Source organism: Mobula hypostoma, chromosome X1 (assembly GCF_963921235.1).
Source record: "Mobula hypostoma chromosome X1, sMobHyp1.1, whole genome shotgun sequence".
NCBI classification, from domain to species: Eukaryota; Metazoa; Chordata; class Chondrichthyes; order Myliobatiformes; family Myliobatidae; genus Mobula; species Mobula hypostoma.
The window spans coordinates 24,522,320-24,545,542 of record NC_086128.1 but is presented as its reverse complement, the minus strand read 5'-3'; the positions used below and the strand labels follow the sequence as shown (position 1 = coordinate 24,545,542).

Here is a 23,223-nt window from a genome sequence, read left to right as displayed (position 1 = left end):
AATTGTTTTATGTCTTTCACTGTACTGCTGCCACAAAAAAAACACATTTCACAACATGGCGGTGATAATAAACGGGACCCTGATTCTGGATCTCCTTAAGTACCCAGAGTGATCATTTCCCACATCCCTCCGGGGTAGAGAGCTCCGACACTATCTATCTACATTAACTATCCCTATAACTATTTGGTATCCTGTCCACTCAGGAATCCTTTCAGGATCATGATACACTGCAACTGTGAGGGATGGATCAATCGTACCTCAGCTCCTGACAGGAAGGCAAGGTGACTTACACCATGCCTGATCTTGTAAACTTTCGGTTTCTTGCTTGCTGTGTCACATTGAAACAACCATTCGATATGATTGACCAGGTGGCTGGAATGTTTTGGAGATTATTTGCGTTTTCCAAAGTGGCTACCACACTGAGAAAAGGTTTGCTCATTGTCGGTACTTCTAGTATGGATATTGGTTTTCTATTGTCACATGTATTGGAATACAGTGAAAAACTTGGCTTTGCAAGCCATCCATATAGATCATTCAGAAACATTAAGTACTTTAATGTGGTACAAAGGAAAAGTAGTAAGAGAATGCAGAATATTCATGGAATAGTCCCAATGAAGGGTCTCAACCCAAACCATCAACTGTTCATTTCCCTCCATTGGTGCTGCCTGACCTGCTGAGTTCCTCCAGCATCATGTGTGTGTTGCTGCAGAATGTAGTGTTAAAGTATGATGCAGCCAGTCAATATATTCTCCACCACACATCCATAGAAGTTTTGGATGTTATGCTGAATCTTCGCAAACTTCTCAGCAAGTAGAGGCGCTGCTGTGCTTTCTTCAAGATTTCAGTTATGTGCTGGGCCTAGGACAGGGCCTCTGAAATGATAACCCCAAGGAATTTTAAATTACTGACTCTCTCCACCTCCGAGTCCCCTGATGACGACTGGTTCATGGACCTTCGGTTTCCTCCTCCTGAAGTCAATAATTGAGCATTGAGTAAGAATTTGATGTTGTGGCACCACTCAGCCAGATTTTCAATCTCCCTCCTTCGTCACCAAGTTTGATTCGGCCAACAACAGTGGTGTCGTCAGCAAACTTGAATATGGCATTGGAGCTGTGCTTAGCTACACAGTCATAAGTGTGAAGTGAGTAAAGCAGGGGGCTAAACACACAGACTGATGGTACACCTGTGTTGATGGAGATTATGGAGGATATGTTGCCAATCCAAACTGACTGGAATCTGCGAGTGAGGAAATTAAGGATCCAATTGCACAAGGAGTTATTGAGGCCAAGGTCTTGAAACTTATTGATTACTTTTGAGGGGATGGTAGTATTGAATGCCAAGCTGTTGTTGATAAAGAGCATCCTGATGTCCAGACATTCCAGGGTTGAGCGAAGAGCCAATGAAATGGCATCTGCTGTTGACCCATTCTGTTGGTAGGCAAAATGGAGCGGACCCAATTTGCTTCTCAAGTAGGAGTTGATATGGTTCATCACCAATTTCTCAAAACACTTTATCACAGTGGATGTAAGTGCTACTGGGTCATTGTCAATTGAGGTAGGTTACCACGTTATTCTTAGGCACCTACTCGAAACATGTGGATACTTCGGACTGCCGAAGTGAGAGGTTAAAGATCTCAGTGAACGCTCCAGGTCTTTAGTACCTGGTCAGGTACCCCATCTGGGCCGGATGCTTTCTGTGGGTCCACCCTCCTGAAAGATACTGTCACATCAGCCTTAAAGACTGAAATCACAGGATCATCGGGGCTGTGAGAGTTTGGGATGGTTTCTCCGTGTTTTGATGGTCAAAGTGAGAATAGAAGGCATTGAGCTCATCTGGAAGCAAAGCCCTGCTGTCTCCCATGTCACTTGATTTAACTTTGTAAGAGGTGATAGTATTCAAGCCCTGCTACACCTATTGAGCATCCTTCAGTGACTTGCTACTTCACCTGTGAGATGGCTTTCATACCTGGACCTCTTGTAACTTTCTTGGTTGTTAGATTTGAATGTCTCTGATCTGGCCCTCAGCTGATTGTGGATCTTATGGTTCACCCAGGGCTTTTGGATGGGAAGAATCTGAATGATTTTGTGTGGACACTCTTGTTTATAACTATTTTTATAAAGTCCGTGACTCAGAGAAAAGCCACTCATTCATGGCGAGGAAGTACAAGCTCATATAGACGGTGCCAGAATTGAACTCTGAACTCCGACACTCTGAACTGTAATAGCATTGTGCTACTGTGGTGCCCATAAATACTTTGAGATGGTGCAGAATATTCATGGGATAGTCCTGATGAAGGGTCTCAGTCCAAAACATCGACTGTCCATTTCCCTCAGAAGATGTTGCCCGACCTGCTGAGTTCTGTCCAGCATTTTGTGTGCAAAATATAGGGTTACAGTTACAGAGAATGGTAAATTGGTTTGTTATTGTCACATATGAGATCAGGTGCACCTTCTAATGGTTCACAATCTCACACACTCATTAATATTGGGGAAAGTGAGACTTCCTGCATTTTATAAAACCCTAAACTCTATAAAACTCTGGTTAGACCACACTTGGAGTATTGCAAGCAACACACATCAAAGTTGCTGGTGAATGTAGCAGGCCAGGCAGCACCTCTAGGAAGAGGTACAGTCGACGTTTCCGGCCGAGACCCTTCGTCAGGACTAACTGAAGGAAGAGTGAGTAAGAGATTTGAAAGTGGGAGGGGGAGGGGGAGATCCAAAATGATAGGAGAAGACAGGAGGGGGAGGGATGGAGCCAAGAGCTGGACAGGTGATTGGCAAAAGGGATATGAGAGGATCATGGGACAGGAGGTCCGGGGAGAAAGAAAGGGGGAGGGGGGAATCCCAGAGGATGGGCAAGGAGTATTGCATTCAGTTCTGGTCGCCTCATTACAGGAAGAACATGGAAGCTTGCAAGAAGTTGCAGAGGAGATTTATCGGGATGCTGCCTGGATTAGAGAGCATGTTTTATGAGGATAGGTTGAGTGAGTTTAGGCTTTTCTCTTTGCAGTGAAGGAAGATGTGAGGTGACTTGATAGAGGTGTACAAGATGATAAGAGGCATAGATCAAGTGGATAGCCAGAGACTTTATCCCAGGGTGGAAATGGCTAATACATGGAGGCAGAATTTTAAGGTGATTGTAGGAAAGTATAGGTTGGATATCAGAGGTAGGCTTTTTACAGAGAGAGAGGTGGGTGCATAGATGCCCTGCTAGGGGTGGTGGTACAGGAAGATACATTTGGGTCATTTAATAAAATCGTAGACACATGGATGATTGAAAAATGGAGGGCCATGTAGGAGGAGGGTTAAATTGATCTTAGAGTAGGTTAAAAGATCAGCATAACATCATGAGCCAAAGGGCCTTAACTGTGTTATACTGTTCTATGTTCTATATTCCATGGTTAAACTTGGAATGGAGTGGTGATGAGAGAAATATTTATCATCTAATCAGGTTCCACAGAATGGCTGGATTTCCGACACAGAAAAAATCTGAAATAGCTTTGCTATTTCCAGAAACACCAATCCTCATGAACTTCTTCCCACACTCTTCCTTCTCCATACATCTCCAATAACGAAAGCCTGATAAGATTAGGGCAGCCAGGCAACCACTTCTGTCTTGTTTCTAATGAAGAAGATTATATCCACAGGACCCGTTACTCTGTCTCTTTCCAAACTAGTGCTGACATGAGATTAAACTGTTTTCAATGAATGATAATTCATCTTGAAATAAACATAAGATTAAGTAACTCTGAGCGAGTGGAGAGAGTTGATGACAGGAGTCTATCAGTCACAACTATGTGAAAGTAGATTATCAGTTTCCTGGGGTCACAAGTTTGGCAATCTGCTTTATTTGCTAATCGCTGGAGAAGTTGTCCAGTTTATTTACTCACTGAATTCTGCAGAGAGACAGAGAACATTACAGTACAGAAACACACTATTTGGACACATAGAGTCACAGAGCATTATAGCAGAGGAACAGACCCTTCAGCCCATCTAGTCCTTGCCAAACTGTTATTTAGCCTAGTCCCATTGACCTGGACCTGGAGCATAGCCCCCTATACCACTCTCATCCAAATTTCTCTCAAATGTTGAAATCAAACCTGCATCCATCACTTCCACTGGCAGCTCGTCTCACACTCTCACCACCCTCTGAGTGAAGAAGAACTCCCTCAGGTCCTTTCGCCTTCCACCTATGGCTTTTAGTTCTAGTCTCAACCGACCTAAGTGGAAAACACCTGTTTGCATTTACCTTATCTCATAATTTTGTATCAAGTCTCCCGTCATTTTCCTACACTCCAGGGAGTAAAGTCTGAACCTGTTCAACCTTTCCCTAGAACTCAGGTCCTCAAGTCCAAGTAACACCTTGTAAATTTTCTCTGTACTCTTTCAATCTTATCGATATCTGTATTTTGCTCAGCTAATCCATGCTAGTGTTTATTTTATTTATTGAGATACAGCGCAGAATAGGCCCTTCGAGCTGCGCTGCCCAGCAATCCCCCGATTTAACCCATGCCTAATCACGGGACAATTTACAATGACCAATTAACATACCCTTGGACTGTGGGAGGAAACCGGAGCACCCAGAGGAAAGCCACGCAGTCACGGGGAGAATGTACAAATTCCTTACAGGCAGTGGCGGGAATTGAACCCGGTACTGAAAAGTGTTGTGCTAACCACTATGCTACAGTGCTACCTGAATCTCCCACCTATATCATTGCAGCTTACCCAAACTCTTAATCCTTTCTGATCGTTAAGAGCACCAAATTTCTTGGTGTTCACCTGGCGGAGAATCTCACCTGGTCCCTCAACATCAGCTCCATAGCCAAGAAAGCCCAGCAGCGTCTCTACTTTCTGCGAAGCCTGAGAAAAGTCCATCTCCCGCCCCCCATCTTCCACATTCTACAGAGGTTGTATTGAGAGCATCCTGAGCAGCTGCATCACGGCCTGGTTCAGAAATTGCACCGTCTCGGATCACAAGACCCTGCAGCGGATAATGAGGTCTGCTGAGATCATCGGGGTCTCTCTTCCTGCTATTATAGACATTTACACCACATGCTGCATCCGTAAAGCAAACAGCATTATGACCCCACGCACCCCTCATACAAACTCTTCTCCCTCCTGCCATCTGGCAAAAGGCACCAAAGCATTCGGGCTCTCACGACCAGACTATGTAACAGTTTCTTCCCCCAAGTCATCTGACTCCTCAATACCCAGAGCCTGGACTGACACCAACCTACTGCCCTCTACTGTGCCTATTGTCTTGTTTATTATTTATTGTAATGCCTGCACTGTTTTGTGCACTTTATGCAGTCCTGGGTAGGTCTGTAGTCTAGTGTAGTTTTTGTGCTTTTCTTACGTAGTTCAGTGTAGTTTTTGTATTGTTTCATGTAGCACCATGGTCCTGAAAAACGTTGTCTCATTTTTACTGTGTACTGTACCAGCAGTTATGGTTGAAATGACAATAAAAAGTGACTTGACTTGACTTGACTTCATGCATTCTCTCAACCAGGATTCCTGTGGTAACAAGATTCCCATTTTCACCACTCCCTAGAGAAAGAGAAATCCTCCCAAATTCCATATTGTAGATATGGCGCAGTCTGTGCAGAATGTGAGCAAGACATCCCAGTCATTTTGTCATTGGCATCATGAGACCTAGGCGTTCTGGTCAGTGTTTGACATTTCTGAGTACTAGTTAGGGTTTATTAGCCAAGGTTGGTACCATTGGCTAGACCTAGAAAGTACACTTTTTTATCATCAGCAATACACCATAGTCACCGGCCACACTGTTTTCCCATTCACTCTCACAATATGGCATTGTGGACCAACTGGCGTTTACAATGCATTCCTCATTGCACTGAGAGGGTAGTGTGCACCACCTTCTTGACCCACTGGCTGTTTGATCCAAGTGAGCGGTTCCCTCAGGAAGCCATTAGAAGACAAACCAAACAACAGGAATTCTGCAGATGCTGGAAATTCAAGCAACACACATAAAAGTTGCTGGTGAACGCAGCAGGCCAGGCAGCATCTCTAGGAAGAGGTACAGTTGACGTTTCAGGCCGAGAACCTTCATCAGGACTAACTGAAAGAAGAGCTAGTAAGAGATTTGAAAGTGGGAGGGGGAGGGGGAGATCCAAAATGATAGGAGAAGACAGGAGGGGGAGGGATGGAGCCAAGAGCTGGACAGGTGATAGGCAAAAGGGATATGAGAGGATCATGGGACAGGAGGTCCGGGAAGAAAGACAAGGAGGGGTGGGGGACCCAGAGGATGGGCAAGGGGTATATTCAGAGGGACAGAGGGAGAAAAAGGAGAGTGAGAGAAAGAATGTGTGTATAAAAATAAGTAACAGATGGGGTACGAGGGGGAGGTGGGGATTAGCGGAAGTTAGAGAAGTCGATGTTCATGCCATCAGGTTGGAGGCTACCCAGACGGAATATGAGGTGTTGTTCCTCCAACCTGAGTGTGGCTTCATCTTTACAGTAGAGGAGGTCATGGATAGACATGTCAGAATGGGAATGGGATGTGGAATTACAATGTGTGGCCACTGGGAGATGCTGCTTTCTCTGGCGGACAGAGCGTAGGTGTTCAGCAAAGCGGTCTCCCAGTCTGCGTCGGGTCTCGCCAATATATAAAAAGCCACATCGGGAGCACCGGACGCAGTATATCACCCCAGCCGACTCACAGGTGAAGTGTTGCCTCACCTGGAAGGACTGTTTGGGGCCCTGAATGGTGGTAAGGGAGGAAGTGTAAGGGCATGTGTAGCACTTGTTCCGCTTACATGGATAAGTGCCAGGAGGGAGATCAGTGGGGAGGGATGGGGGGGACGAATGGACAAGGGAGTCGCGTAGGGAGCGATCCCTGCGGAATGCAGAGGTGGGGGGAGGGAAAGATGTGCTTAGTGGTGGGATCCCATTGGAGGTGGCGGAAGTTACGGAGAATAATATGTTGGACCCGGAGGCTGGTGGGGTGGTAGGTGAGGACCAGGGGAACCCTATTTCTAGTGAGGTGGCGGGAGGATGGAGCGAGCGCAGATGTACGTGAAACAGGGGAGATGCGTTTAAGAGCAGAGTTGATAGTGGAGGAAGGGAAGCCCCTTTCTTTAAAAAAGGAAGACATCTCCCTCGTCCTAGAATGAAAAGCCTCATCCTGAGAGCAGATGCGGCGGAGACAGAGGAATTGCGAGAAGGGGATGGCGTTTTTGCAAGAGACAGGGTGAGAAGAGGAATAGTCCAGATAGCTGTGAGAGTCAGTAGGCTTATAGTAGACATCAGTGGATAAGCTGTCTCCAGAGACAGAGACAGAAAGATCTAGAAAGGGGAGGGAGGTGTCGAAAATGGACCAGGTAAACTTGAGGGCAGGGTGAAAGTTGGAGGCAAAGTTAATAAAGTCAACGAGCTCAGCATGCGTGCAGGAAGCAGCGCCAATGCAGTCGTCGATGTAGCGAAGAAAAAGTGGGGGACAGATACCAGAATAGGCACGGAACATAGATTGTTCCACAAAGCCAACAAAAAGGCAGGCATTTCTAGGACCCATACGGGTGCCCATAGCTACACCTTTAGTTTGGAGAAAGTGGGAGGAGCCAAAGGAGAAATTATTAAGAGTAAGGACTAATTCCGCTAGACGGAGCTGAGTGGTGGTAGAGGGAAACTGATTAGGTCTGGAATCCAAAAAGAGGCGTAGAGCTTTGAGACCTTCCTGATGGGGGATGGAAGTATATAGGGACTGGACATCCATGGTGAAGATAAAGCGGTGGGGGCCAGGGAACTTAAAATCATCGAAAAGTTTAAGAGCGTGAGAAGTGTCACAAACATAGGTAGGAAGGGATTGAACAAGGGGGGATAAAACCGTGTCGAGGTATGCAGAAACGAGTTCGGTGGGGCAGGAGCAAGCTGAGACAATAAGAAGACAAACCAAAAGCTATGGCACTATTTTCACAGGTTGGCCAGACTAAGTAAGGAGGGACTGATTCCCTTCCACCTCAAGTGCACCTGTTTTCAACAATCCAATACTTTTGCCCTTAACTCCTGAGGGTTGAATAAAGAGTGCTTCAAATTCTCAGATTACCACAATAAGAGTGAATTTATGGTCACCAGGCTTTTAGTCTAAGCTTCCGGATTGCAAGATCAGCAACATGTTCCTCAGAGGGAAATTGGAACTGAGCCTCTGTTTATATACTTAGGCTTATTGCTGAGGGCAGGAGATTGAATGAAGGCTGGCTCTCAGCCATCCTAAGGGTCTGGACAGTGTGAAGATGATATTTCCCTCTGTGGGAGAATCTGGATCCAGGGGCCACTGTTTAAAAATAACAGGTTCTCTGTTTTAAGACAGAGATGAGACCAAGATTTTTTTTTTCTCAAAGTGAACGGTGTGTCTTTGAAACTCTCTTCCTCAAGGGCAGTGGAAACAGAGTCCGTGAATACCTTTAAGGCAGAGCTAGGATAGGTTCTCAATAAGCAAGCAAGGGGGTGAGGTGTTACTGGAGAATGCAGAGCTGAGGTCACAATCAGATTAGCTAAGACCTTATTGAATGCTGGAACAGGCTCCAGGAACTGAGAGACCTACTCCTGCTCTTATTTTCTTAAGACCTTAAGATCATAAGACATAGGTACAGAATGAGGCCATTTGGCCCACTGTGCCTTTTCTGCAAATTCAATCATAGCTGATTTATTTTTCCTCTTAACCCCATTCCACTGCTTTCTCCCTGTAAGTTTGACACCCTGACTAATCAAGAACTTATCAACCTCCACTTTGAATATACCCAATTATCTGGCCTCTGTGACTATCTGTGTCAATGGATTTCACACTTCTGGCTAAAGAAATTCCTCCTTATTTCTGTTCTAAAGGGACAGCACTCTATGCTGAGACTGTGCCCTCCGGTCTCTGACTGCCCCACCACAGGAAACTTCCTCTCCACGTCCAGTCTGATCAGGCCTTTCAATATTCAATAAGTTTCAATAGAAACATAGAAAATAGGTGAAGGAGTAGGCCATTCGGCCCTTCGAGCCTGCACCGCCATTCAGTATGATCATGGCTGATCATCCAACTCAGAACCCTGTACCTGCCTTCTCTCCATACCCCCTGACCCCCGTAGCCACAAGGGCCATATCTAACTCCCTCTTAAATATAGCCAATGAACTGGCCTCAACTGTTTCCTGTGGCAGAGAATTCCACAGATTCACCACTCTCTGTGTGAAGAAGTTTTTCCTCACCTCAGTCCTAAAAGGCTTCCCCTTTATCTTTAAACTGTGACCCCTCGTTCTGGACTTCCCTAACATTGGGAACAATCTTGCTGCATCTAGCCTGTCCAATCCCTTTAGGATTTTATATGTTTCAATAAGATCCCCCCTCAATCTTCTAAATTCCAGAGAGTATAAGCCTAGTCGATCCAGTCTTTCATCATATGAAAGTTCTGCCATCCCAGGAATCAATCTGGTGAACAATGAGATTCCCCTCTCATTCTTCTAAACACCAGCAAGGAGTCTAGTACAGCTCCAGAGCCATCAAACATCTATTAATATGAGAATTTTGGTTCAGCCATTTTGGAGCAGAATAGCTAAATAGAATGAGTTCTTTTGTTTTGAGGGAAACCAAGAACAACAAGTCTGTACCTAGAGTAAATACAAAGCTGGATAAGCACAGGTTTAAAAGAATAATGGCAAATTAACTCATGGCACAAATATGGTCCAACTGTTCTCCGCAATACTTGAACAAAGTAGTGGAACAGGGAAGTATGTGTAGGGAGATATCATTGCAGCAGACACCCTTGCCTGGGCTGGGAGATGCAGGTGAAGAGCTGCCCATTTATAGATAGAAACACATGGCAGCAAAAGCGAGGAATGTCACTGTGTCACTCAAAATGGAAACAGGTCCTACGGCCCACTGGAAGTCTCTGCCAGCCATCAGCCACCCATTTGTACAAATCTTGCACTAAACCTGTCAGCTGTCCTCAGATTCTACCATTCATCTATGCACAAGGGGCAAGTTACACCTATTAGCCCACCGATCCATGCACCTTTGGGATGTGGGTGGAGACCAGGGCCACCAGGGGAAACTCCACACAGTCAAAAGTACTTATTTCATTCATCTGGCTCCTTTGTTTTCCATTACTAATTCTCCAGACTCACTTTCTATAGGACCGACATTAGATTTGTTAACTTCACAAAATGTATTATTTATGGAAACTCTCACCATTGTTTTCATTTCTAACTGGCTTCATCCCATACTCTCATTGCTCTATCCTGTTTAATCTTTCAGCCGCTCTTTGCGGTTTTTCATCTTCTGTCCAGTCTCTTGACTAGCCATCCATCTCGGCCCAATGATGTGCTTGTTCATTAAGTCTGTTACTACTTCTAGATTATTTAGTGAACCACCGGAATTTTCTTTCTCACTGGAATGTATCTGTTCTGTGTATTCTGAACAATTCCCATCAACATCTGTCACTGTGTCTCCACTGACTGACCCCAGCTCACTTTAGCCAGCTCTGCTTGTGTCCCCTCTTTATCATTCATATTTAAGTTTAAAATATTTTTCTCGGACCCACTCCTCTCTCTCCCCGACTGAATATAAGATTCAATCACATTCTGATCACTGCTACTGAGAGGTGCCTTCACTGTGAGGCCATTGATACTGTCTCATTGTACAATACCTGGTCTAGTGTAGACTGCTCTCTGCTTGGTTCTAGAGTGTGCTGTTCTACAGGATCACCCTGAAAACATTGTGATCTGCCCATCCACACAACATGTGTACATCTGAGTTTCTAGACTACTGTTTGTATAGACAAACTTCCCCACTCACTTCACTGTGCCTTTCTGACAAGCTCCCGTTACTTTTGTTCACTCTTCGAGGGCCTGTACAACATTCCCATAAGCAACCTCAAGCTATCTATTGCTCCCTGTGACAGCTGATTCTTCCCACATTCCCACCAACTCCCCCCAGATTCTACAGTTCACCCACACACTAAGGATAATTTACAGCAGATGATTAACCCACTGACCTGCATGTCATTGGGATGTGGGAAGAAACTGGAGCACCACATGCTGGAAACTCCACGCAGTCAGCACTGGAGGTCAGGATTAAATCCACGTCTCTGGACTGGGGAGAATAGGAACACTGACTCCTGTGATCTCCTTAAATGCCATAATGGGCTGGAGTAATGGATCAGTTTCTTCATGCTCCCATGACTCACTCTACTTCAAGGCCCCGCTACTAATATTTCCCAACAGCACGCCAGTCCCCTCGATAGCACTTACCATTGGTCACCGTTCTCCTGGCAATCTCCCACAACACAAGGCCAAATGCCCAGACATCTGTCCACTTGTATGACTCAAAACGATCGGTGCGGATAGTCTCATCCAGGACCTCTGGGGCCATGTAACGCTTGGTCCCCACTTTAGGGTTGTTTCCAATGTCCAGGAAGTCGTTGTTCTGAGAGTGCATGACAGCCAAACCTGCAGTGCGGTGAAGGAGAATGTTACGATGATTTGGAAAACATTACATCAGACTGAAGCACAGACATGTCAAAGAAGGGAAGATCGGATTTGGTCAATGCATGTGGCTGTCGCCAGTGTACTTAGAAAACGTAACCTCAATACTGCAATACTGCTCAGGTACAGCTCCCCCAGGAAGTGGGAAAATATGTCACCACTGTTCTAGAGGCCCATGAAGCCCCCACCAATATCTGTGCCAGGAAGGAGAGCACAACCCTGGCACAACTAGTTGTTACAATCAAATGCAGTGTTCATACAAAGCATTCATCTGATTCAATGTCCTGTGTAATACTTCTGTAAAAAAAAATGCATCTGAACCAGTCACCCGACCCACTCATCCACATTCTCACAGCCAAGTCTGGCTCTCATTGTTTGCGCATTCTTCCTCCTTGTAAACTTATTATCAAAGTACATATATGACTCCACATACTACCCCGAGATTCATTTTCTTGCGGGCATTCACAGTAGAACAAAGAAATACAAAATAATCATTGAAAAACTACACAGAAAGACTGACGACCAACGAATGTGCAAGATGTGTTGACTCGTTACCAATTGCTTGCCGCTGATTAGATAGAGGACAGTTACTGATGATTGCTTACCGATTGTGTCCAGCCAGTTTGCTGCCTACAACCAACCAAAATGATGCTCATTGACTATTGACTATAATCTGACAATTCACAGCTTGACAGTTTATTTGCAGGCATTTCACTGCTTGTGTACAGGCAACCTACTGTTGATTTACAATCGACTGTCTGGTGATTTATAGACACCTTACTGCTGATTGCATTTTGGCATATTTACAGGCAACTTGCTGCTGAGACAATTGGTTGCATTCAGCCAACTTACCCCTAATTTACAGGTAATGTTGCTTATTTACAGACAATGTGCTGTTTATTTGCAGGCGACTTGCTGTTGACTGACAGGCAACTTACTGCAAATTGACTGCTGCCTGCATTGGGCCAATTTGCTGTTGTTTTACAGTCGATTTGTTGCTGATTGACTACTGATGGCATTTTGTTAATTTAATCAGGAATCTTGAAGAAGGGTCTCAACCCAAAACATCATTTCTTTATTCCCCTCATAAGAAGCTGCCTGACCTGGTAAGTTCCTCCAGCATTTGGATTTACAGATGATCTGTTGTTGATTTACAGAAAACTCACTACCGATTGACAGACAAGCTGCTGTTGATCTGCAGATAACTTGCTTCTTGGTTACAGGCAGCTTTGCGGCTGATTGCATTCAACCAATTTGCTGTTGAGCAGAAGCGCCTTGCTGCTGAATGTTGCAGGCAACGTGCTGATTGGATAGCATTTGTACACTTGCAACCTGTCAACATTGTCCGTGGATTTAATCTTGGCAATTTGCTGATTGGACAAGACGACATTTAGACTCTGTTGCTGGTAGGATAATGTTTGTATTTAGACCCTGCTTAATTGACTAAAATGGCAATTTGCATTAAATTGGCTGTTGCTTGTGATTAGGCAGTTGCTACTGATTGGTTAAAACTCGCTAATCACTCACAACTTGTTTCTCATTGGCTACCGTTTGCATAAAGCCAATTGTTACTGCTGATTTGCTAGCAAATGCGTGCATGCAATTTTGCTGCCAATTCACAGATCATTGCATCAGACAGCTTGCTACTAATTGGCTATCAAATGCATACAAGTAATTTGCTGAAAGTGCACAATAATCTTGTTCCTTGTTGGTTAATATTCCACTATGACAGTTCACGCCACACAAGAACTTAGTGCATGCAGGAAACTTGCGCTTTTTTTTTGCATGTTTGTCCTTCGAGACTGGACTCACGGTATGCCTAGAAACACAAATCAGTTGAGGGATCTTCCACACATAGCATCATCCTTATCACCTGCACAACAAAAGCACCAAGAAAGAGTAAATTGAAATAGTAATTCACCAGACTTGTGTCACATTTTAACACAGATCACTTTGAACAGTGGTTGTTAAGTTGATACACACAGCACTAAATTTGTGTGCAGCAGTAATTGAGCGACAAAGTCATTTGTTCTGCTGGTAATTTTAACTCCCCGATAATCTCCATACGGAGCCATGAAATACAGAGTGAAAGGGAAACTGGCATTCCACTGGCACCTTTCACAATGTCAAGGTGCCACAGATAACTTTGCAATCACTTTTTAAAGTGTTGAAAGTTTTGAAATGTACCTATATGTACGCAGCAAGCCAGTGCAAGCACGAGCAACCAGAGAACCAGCATTAGTAATGTTGATAGAGGGAGGAGAATGGGCTCGGACACCAGTAATGCTTCCCAAAATCTTCTTTAAAATAATGCTGTGGGAAGCTGCTCTCTCAGATTCCACCTGACTTACCAAGTGTTTTCAGTTTTTATGCCACTGTGTGGGATTGAATCAACTTTTTTTGATGCAAATACAGGGGTGCTTCCAACAACCCGAACTAATGCAGTGGAACAGAGAGAGGGGATTTTAATTTAACACTATGCCTGAAGGATAACACATCCATCAGCATTGCACTGGATTATACAACCTCTCACGGACCCAGAACAGATTTCACCCAGTCAGGAAAACTCACTAACACCTCGACTTTCTCAGGAGGCTGAAGAGAGCTGAACTGTGCACATCTGTACTCACATCAATCTACAGATGCACAGTAGAGAGCATCCTAACATGCTGCATCACTGCATGGTACGGAAACTACACTGTGGCGGACTGGAAAGCTGGACACCGGGTAGTCAAAACTGCCCAACACATCACTGGCACCAGCCTACCTGCCATCAAAGATATATTTAGAGAAAGGTGCTGGAAAAAGGACAGTAATATCACGGAGGATCCCACCCACCCTGCTCACGGACTAGGTTCTTGGTTGCTAGGTTGCTAGGTTCTTGATTAGTAAGGGTGTTAAAGGTTACAAGGGGAAGAAAGGAGAATCGGGTTGCGAGGGACAATAAATCAACCATGGTGGAATGGTGAAGGAGACTCGATGGGCCAAATGGCCTAATTCTGCTCCTATGTCTTAAGGTCTAAAAGGGGGATCCAATCAGAAGGGAAGCTGTCCATGGAGTTGAACACCTCATTAACAGAGAGCAGAGTGGCTGTGTTAGTTTTGGTCAATGGCGGGCAGGTAGGAAGCAGCATCAGTAAAGCAGGTAGACAGTCATCACTGGCCATCAGGATGTCAGGACAGTTGGAGACCAGAGGACTCCTGCATCCATGTCCAGGAGTGTGGGCAGTGGGCTGAAACAGCCTTCCAAGACACAGGAGCACTGGGGTTATTAATATGCAGGAAAACGCTTGGCACAAGAAGGGAGCTTAAGCTTCTTCGTGACTGGAAGACAAAATGTAAGGTGAAGAATGTTGAACCATGAAGAACTGGGCAGGACGTTGCTTAGTTTGTTTACCCAACTTCATGAAAGGAGGCACTGGAGAGAGCATATCTGGAGAGTAGTTGTTACCTAAGTCTGCTATGCAGCATTGCTTGTTTCTCTTGACAAGAATATTTCTGCTTTTTAGGTCCCGGTGGGCGATGGCTGCTTTGCCCGGTGTTCCAATGATTTCTGCGTGTAAGTGGACAAGGCCGCTGATGATGGAGAGCGCGAGCTTCATGCAGCCCTGCGTGTTGACGGCATTGCACTGCAGGTAGTCGTACAGTGACCCGTTCTCATGGTAGTGGGTTATGAGCCAGAGCTGGGTGCTTGAGTTTCTGGACGTCATGTCTGAGGCGATGAAGCCTGGGGAGCGAGGAGGCAAACACAACTGGTTAGAATGTGTAGGGCATCCCACAATTTTCACGCTATGTCACGGAGTGCAGCACGGGGGAGAGAAGTTAGGTGGGGAGGAGTGAGGAACTTGCTCACGTTCCACAGAATGGACATTATGAACACACTGGCCCAAGAAAGTGTTTTTGTTCCACACTAGTTCTTCCCATCCTACTCTCTCACTCTGTCAGCAAATCCTCATGTGCATTTCTCTCCCTCTTGTATGACCGCGTTTTCCCTGAAATGCATCAGTGTGCCCCATTACAGGAGAGATGTAGAGGCCTTGGAAAGGGCACAAGGATGCTGCCTGGATTAGAGAGTATGTCTTATGAGGATAGGTTCAGTGAGCTAGGGCTTTCCTCTCTGGACCAAAGGAGGATGAGGGGTGCACAAGGTGACAAAAGGCATAGATCAAGCGGAGAGACAGAGTCTTTTTGCCAGGGCAGAAATGGCTAACATTAGGGGGCATAAGTTTGATGTAATTGGAGGAAAGTAGAGGGAGGACATCAGAAAGTGACTGAGTGGTTGGAACACCCTGCCATGGGTGGTGGTAGAGGCAGATACATCGGGGACATTTAAGAAACTGGCATGTAGATAGGCACATAGACAATAGAAAAATGGAAGGCTACGTGGGAGGGAAGATTGCTCTTAAAGTAGGCTAAAAGTTCGGTACAACATTATGGGCTGAGGGCCCTGTACTGTGCTGTACTGTTCAATGTTCTAAAGGGTATGAACTATAAGGAGAGGCAGGACAAACTTGAGTGGTTTTCTTTTCAACATCAGAGGCTGAGGGGTGAACTGATGGAAGTACAGGTTGACCACTGACTTTCCAGAAACTGATGGTTCAGCGCCACTTTTAATTACGAGGCCAAGTATCGCTCATTCTTCATGAAATGTATGTTAGATGAGGTGAATGCTGGCAATTCTGTACAGACGTTTATTAAAGAATTTAACATGAAGGATGTTCTTTGGTTCATTACTCGAGGATGGGAGAAGGCAGAAGTTTCAGCACCAAAGAATGGCTGGCATAAGCTGTGGCCTGCCTTGATGTTTGATAATGTGCCTGAAGAAAAGCTTGACGATGATTTTACAGGATTTCGTGTACCAAAGGAGAAAGCAGTTGTTCATGATTTGTTTGTGTATATCAAAGATATAGCAAGTAGTTGAGAATCAGTTGAAAATCAAATAAACTGCAGATGCTGGAATTCTGAAATAAAAACAGAAACTGCTAGAAACACTCAGTAGGTCAGCCAGTAGAGGGAAGAACAGGGTTAAGGTTTCGGACCTGGGAAAGAGAGAGAAAAGTGTTTTTCAGAAACAGAGAAGATGATGGAGACGAATGGATGGGACAAAGAAAATAGCTGTGATATGGCGGGGCCAGTGTTGCCATGGGGATGATCGAACAATTAATGCTGCATTTAGAGGATGACAAAGAAGTGTTGTGTGTTGCAAGCTGTATGCCAGACTATGCTAATGGAGAGAGAAAAAGTCCTGAGCCAATATCACAAAGACACAAAAGACTAGAGAACTGGAGATGCTGGAATCTGGAGCAACACAAAAAACACTGGAGGAACACAGCAGGTCAGGCAGCGTCTATGGAGGGAAATGGACAGGCAATATTTTTAATCAGGGATGAAGGTTGAGCGTTGGTTCAACAATGAAGGGAAATGCCCCCAGGCTCTTGTGATGTAGATAGAGATATTGAAGGCTTGATGTTAATACTCAAAGTGGGATGGTTGAGTTCAGGAAGATGGAGGTTGTTGGAGGAGTGGGAAGAGACTGGGAAAGAGGTGAAAGATAGAAGCTAAAATAGGAAGAAATTAGTTCCATAGGGAAAGAATGGGCTAAAATAATATTGGAACTATGTTGCTTGTGCATTTTCAGGAAGAGGTAGAACTGTGGATGGACTACTGTGAGGATGGAGGGAGTGACCCCCCAATGAGATGTGGTCACTCTGATGATCCCTCATTCCCAGATCTTGTTGCATTTCTGCAGCACTTACCTAGAATGTTATCGTGCCTCAGTAAGACTGTGTTGTAGATCTCTGTCTCCCTAAACCAGGACTGTTCATCTCTTGAAGAGAAGATCTTAACGGCTACATTTTCCCCCTGCCACATGCCTCTCCACACTTCACCGTAGCGTCCTTTCCCTAAGCAAAGGCAAACAAAGATTAGGAAAAAGGAGCTGGGATTTTCCAGTGGTTTTGCAGTGGGAAGGGAGGCAGCGAAGGTTGGACATTCACTTTTTGCTGTAGAACCAAACTGTACACCAAACGCCCAGTTTGAATTGAAGCCGAGTCAACTGATTTTTAACAGAGGCAATATTTGACCTGAGTCGGGGAAAATAGACAAGTGTGCCACGGAAGTTCAGAGTTCAATTCTGGCTGGTGCTGTTCTGTAAGGAATCTCTGTATGTCTTCCCCATGGAATGTGTGGGCTTTCTCCAGGTACTATATAGTATATACTGTATGTAAAATATATGTATTTTACAGCTAAGCAGGGAAAAGTGTTGTATAACCATATAACAATTACAGCACGGAAACAGGCCATCTCGGCCCTTCTAGCCCGTGCCGAACTCTTACCCTATCCTAGTCCCACTGACCTGCACTCGGTCCATAACCCTCCATTCCTTTCCTGTCCATATATCTATCCAATTTAACTTTAAACGACAACATAGAACCTGCCTCAACCACTTCTGCTGGAAGCTCGTTCCACACAGCTACCACTCTCTGAGTAAAGAAGTTCCCCCTCATGTTACCCCTAAACCTTTGTCCTCTAATTCTCAACCCATGTCCTCTTGTTTGAATCTTCCCCACTCTCAATGGAAAAAGTCTAACCACGTCAACTCTATCAATCCCCCTCATAATTTTAAACACCTCTATCAAGTCCCCCCTCAACCTTCTACGCTCCAAAGAATAAAGACCTAACTTGTTCAACCTTTCTCTGTAACTTAGGAGATGAAACCCAGGCAACATTTTAGTAAACCTCCTCCGTACTCTCTCAATTTTATTGACATCTTTCCCATAATTCGGTGACCAGAACTGTACACAATACTCCAAATTTGGCCTTACCAATGCATTACATCCTAACTCCTATACTCAATGCTCTGATTAATAAAGGCCAGCGAACCAAACCAGCATTGTGTATTTAATATTTCAGTAATATAGTAAATGTATTGTTTGACTAAGCACTCTGTTGTTTACTTAAGTCATTACAGGTTACGTGTAAAAGTACGTGAAGGACATACATCATTACACCACCATGTCATATGTGCGTGCCTCACTAAAGTAAAAATGAAGTAGACACATTTATCCCTGGGCTTGTGTTTTTCTTTCAATTATCTTTGAAGTTACAAAATATAACACTGATGAAGGGTCTCAGCCCAAAACATTGACTGTTTATTCCTTTCCACAGATGCTCACTGACCCGCTGAATTCCTCCAGCATATTGTTTGCGTTACTCTTTGATCCACAGGCTAAGTTAATGTGACTCAGCAGGAATGGCTATTGCCACCAACTCAGAAGGTTTTTGGTTCAAGTCCCATTCTGTAGACTGGAACACTGCCATGCTGACGCAATGGGCTGCTTACAGCAAGACCACTATTTCAACTGAAATGGACGGGGTTAAATAAGGCCTCTATCACACACGCCTGAAGACAATGCTGCCATAAATGGCAGGGAATGATCCTTAACTCTCTTTCATTTACCTCATTTGGCTGAAGGCAATCATGTTGCTTGTATGGAGAATCACTGTTGTTGTTTTGGTCCTGACAACTGTTTCTCTTGAGCTTTTATGACTCTTTTCAAATACACTTTGTAGATTGCATGTGACACTGTGCTGGTTAAGTTGACCCTTGTAGCTGAGAAAATGAGCTTTGATTGTTCAAGAATGGCATCTTTACTCCAGCTGAGTGCAATCGCTCACCCCCTCCAGCCCATTAGCTGACTGTGCTGTCCACTGACATTCAATTCCTTCTCATTCCCATTAATTGGAAGCTCAGCACTCTTTGATCAGTACATATACTCGCTGCAGAGGTACAGGGCAGCTGGCAGTACTTGGGAGTTGGTAGTCACGTGTGGCTCAGCCGTCCACTGTGCCTAGCCACCCACGACTGAGATGGTAGACACAGCACAAACACCACTTATGAATTTGCCAGTTTCACAGCTGTTGTCGGTAGAATCTCAGACGGTGATGAGGAGTGGGACAGATCAGCTGGTTGAGTGGTGTTGTAACAACAACCTTGCACTTAACATGAGTAAGACCAAAGAATTGTTTGCGGAATTCAGGAACGGGAAGTCGAGGGAACACACACCAGTCCTCATCGAGGGATCAGAAGTGGAAAGGGAGAGCAGTTTCAAGTTCCTGGGTGTCAGCATCTCTGAGGATCTATCCTGGGCCCAACATATTGATGCAATTATGAAGAGTGCACAACAGCAGCTACATTTCATTAGGAGTTTGAGGAGAATTAGTACGTCATCAAAGAACTCAAGTGAATTTCTACTGATGTACTGTGGAGACTATTCTAAATGGTTGCACCACTGTCTGGTATGGAGGGACCACTGCACAGGATCAGGAAAAGCTGCAGAAAGTTGTAAACTCAGCCAGTTCCATCATGGGCACTAGCCTCCCCAGCACTGAGAACACCTTCAAAAGGTGATGCCTCAAAAAGGCGGCATCCATCATTAAGGACCCCCATCACCCAGGACACGCCTTCTTCTCATTGGTACCATCAGGGAGGAGGTACAGGAACCAGAAGGCACACACTCAACATTTTAGAAACAGCTTCTTCCCCTCCACCATCAGATTCTGAATGGGCAATGAATCCATGAGCATCACCTCACTAATTTTGCTCCCTTTCTACACTATTTATTTAATTTTTATATATATTTCTCATTTCTTCAGATTTATATTATACCATGTACATTACACTGTGCTGCTAGTGTTAAACAACACACTTCATGACATACAGTTTGTCAGTGATTATAAACCAGATTCTGATTCTGACTAAGAACATTGTGTTTTATTTGTGATGACAATGGGAAAAATTGGGAACTGTTTCTTGCCTCATTACAAGTCAATTGGGCATAAGATTCTTTGAAGTATCCTGAGGTAATGAAAGACACCATGTAAATGCAGGGTTGTTTTAACAGAAGGAACCCAAATGGCTTTGCATAGCTTAACCTAGAACAATCTAAGACATATCTCACCAACCAGCTCCCTCCACTTCTTACTGCGTTTCAGACCCTTCATTAAAATGCTTTCCCCCTCACGGCACAATGCTAAGGTTAACAAAGCATGAAAATGAATTCTAAGAGATAAAAAGGGTGTTTGAAATAGATTGTACTGACCTACACATTCTATCAGTGTAATTTGCCTGGCCACTGTTCTCTGAACAAGGAAAGGGAGACCAGAGCCACTCCCAGAAGTACAGGAATGATCAAACAGGTCCTAAGATGAGAAACAAAAAAAAGGCATTTTAATTAAGGATTAGAGCAATTCTTTGCAAGAACTTACAAGGAATGAACAGCAGTTGAAGACATCATTGTTTAACAAAATTGTATGTGACATCACAGAAAGAGGCCGATAAACCCTCTTGCTCCATGAGGGATTCTCTTATCTTCCTAATATAGGTGGAAGAATTTGTGAACATAATGTCCAATCCTCTTTCTCAGGAATTATATAAGGCACTGGTGAGGGAACACTTGGAATACCATGAACAGTTTTGGTCACCCTGTTCGAGAAAGATCTTATTAAACAAGAAAAGGTGCAGAAAAGGTTTGCCAGGATGATGCCTGGACTTGGGGAGATTGCATAGACTAGGTATCTATTCCCTGAAACGTGGGAGATTGAGTAGTGACCTGGTAGAGGTGCGGTATATAGGATCATGAGGAGCATAGACAGGATGAAAACACATAGTCTTTTCACCAGGGAGGGGTGCTAAAGCAAGAGGGTAAAGATGAATAAACTCTTTCAGGCTTCCAGCCGGATACAGGAATCGATTATAACCAATGTTTCGATGACAAACTGCCACCTTCTTCAGGGAAAGAGGGCATAGGTTTAAGATCAAAGGGTGAGATTTAAAAGAGATCTCAGGGGCATCTTTTTTTTTTACACGAAGAATGGTGCATACTTGGAATGAGCTCCATAGTCATTGAGGTGGGAATATTGGCAGCATTTAAAAGCCACCTAGATTAGGAGGTGGATAGGAGAAGTTTAGAGGGCTGTGGGCCAAATGCAGGCAAGTGGGACTATCTCACTGGGCAACACAGAGGGCATGGACATCTTGGGCCGTAGGGCCAGTTTCCATTCTGTATGGCTCTATGACTCTACGACTGGAATTCAGAGATGGGTGCTTGGTGACATATGGTAGTATGGGAGATAATGGTGGTAGTTGAAGGAAGAGCCAGGCTTAATAGTGATTCACGTCACAGCTAGTAACCACTGTCACTCACCGACATTAGCATTCATATAACATTTTAGTGAAGATGCCTCCCCCATCATGAATCACATGGATTAGGAGAAAGGAGTGGATATAATAAAATGGTCAGGAATTTCCAGTCTGTTATACAGAACAGTCCAGGTGGCAAGAGGGTCTACTGGTTTGGATAAGCATTGAATTTGCCCCAATGTACATTTCTTTGTGATAGAAAGATAAGATTGTAGTTACAGAGGATGACAGTTTACCTCACCATGCCACTAACCCTTTAGAACCACCCATTCCTTTTCCATTTGTACCTTTCAACAGCTGATGGGGCTATTGTGTTCCCTGCTGCGATGAACATTCATAGAGTTGTTTCACTCTTAACATGTCCTGCATTAAGCCAGGGTTTGTGTTTCCCAGCTCCTGGACACTTTGTTACTCACAGACCAAGGGAAAGGATACTCCCAGTTTGCTCTTTCAGAAACATTTTACCTGCTCTTCTTCAGAGAGCAACTTTACAGTTGGTCAATCTTGCCAACTCTGCTTTCCCTTCTATGCAACTTTTACTGAATTCTGCAAGCAACGAGAGAGTGAAAACTTACGCCAATTGTGTTGTCTCCAAGCTCAGTTATTTTCAGCATTTCTGTCTGGTTCAGTTCTTCGTCCTTGTTCAAAAATGGCATCTTTTTGTTTTTACAGAGTTTCTGGTGGAACAGCAGCAACAGGGCTACCAGAACACTCAGCACCACAACTGGGACTAACACTGTGACCAGGGAAGTGATTTTGTTCTTTGTTACTGAGAAAAGACAAATCACAGGAGACAATGAGCAGAAAGTATCAACCTCATAGTGTCACAGGATCACACAGCACAGAAACAAGTCCTTGGCCCAACTGGTCCATGCAGACCAAGATTACCATCTAAGGTGGTCCCACTACCCTGCGTTTGGCCCATATCCCTCTAAATCTATCCTATCCATGTACCAGTCCAAGTATCTTTTAAATGTTGGTAATGTAGGCACCTCAACTGCTTCCTCTGGCAGCTGGTTCTATATACCCACCACGTTCTGGGTAAAAAAGTTGCCTCTCAGATTCCTATAAAAGATCTGCCCTCTCAACTTTAACCTATGCCATTTTGTTCTTGATTCCCCAAATCTGGGAAAAAGACAGTGCGCATTCACCCTATCTATGCCCCTCATGGTTCATACAACTCTATAGGATCTCCTCTTGTTCTCCTATGCTCTAATAGATAAATTCCAACCTGTTCAATCTCTCTCCATAACTCAGTCCATTGAGTCCTGGCGACATCGTCATAAATAATCTGCACTCTTTCCAGCTGAGTGACATCTTTCCTATAGCAGGGTGACTAAAAATGAACACAATGTTTTAAATGCAGCCTCAACAATGTCTTGTATAACTGCAACGTAACATCTCAGCTTCCATACTTAATGCCCTGACTGATGAAGGACAGCATGCCAAAAGCCTTCTGCACCATCCTGTCTACCTGTGACACCAACTTTCAGGGATCTATATGCTTGTTCTTGTAGGCTCCTCTCTTCTACAACATTG

At 44.4% G+C, this 23,223-nt stretch overlaps 1 protein-coding gene across 3 annotated transcripts in view; it reads right to left on the bottom strand.

The window, feature by feature from the left end:
- Positions 1-23,223, bottom strand: part of LOC134340346 (activin receptor type-1-like) — a 133,687-nt gene that overhangs the window by 42,022 nt on the left and 68,442 nt on the right. For all 3 annotated transcript variants that reach the window (XM_063037480.1, XM_063037481.1, XM_063037479.1), the window contains 5 exons: positions 22,260-22,453; positions 20,585-20,684; positions 17,240-17,386; positions 14,935-15,210; positions 11,250-11,447 (listed from right to left, as the gene is read on the bottom strand). In XM_063037480.1, coding sequence (XP_062893550.1) covers positions 11,250-11,447; positions 14,935-15,210; positions 17,240-17,386; positions 20,585-20,684; positions 22,260-22,453 — 915 coding nt within the window. The remainder of the gene's footprint in view (positions 1-11,249; positions 11,448-14,934; positions 15,211-17,239; positions 17,387-20,584; positions 20,685-22,259; positions 22,454-23,223) is intronic.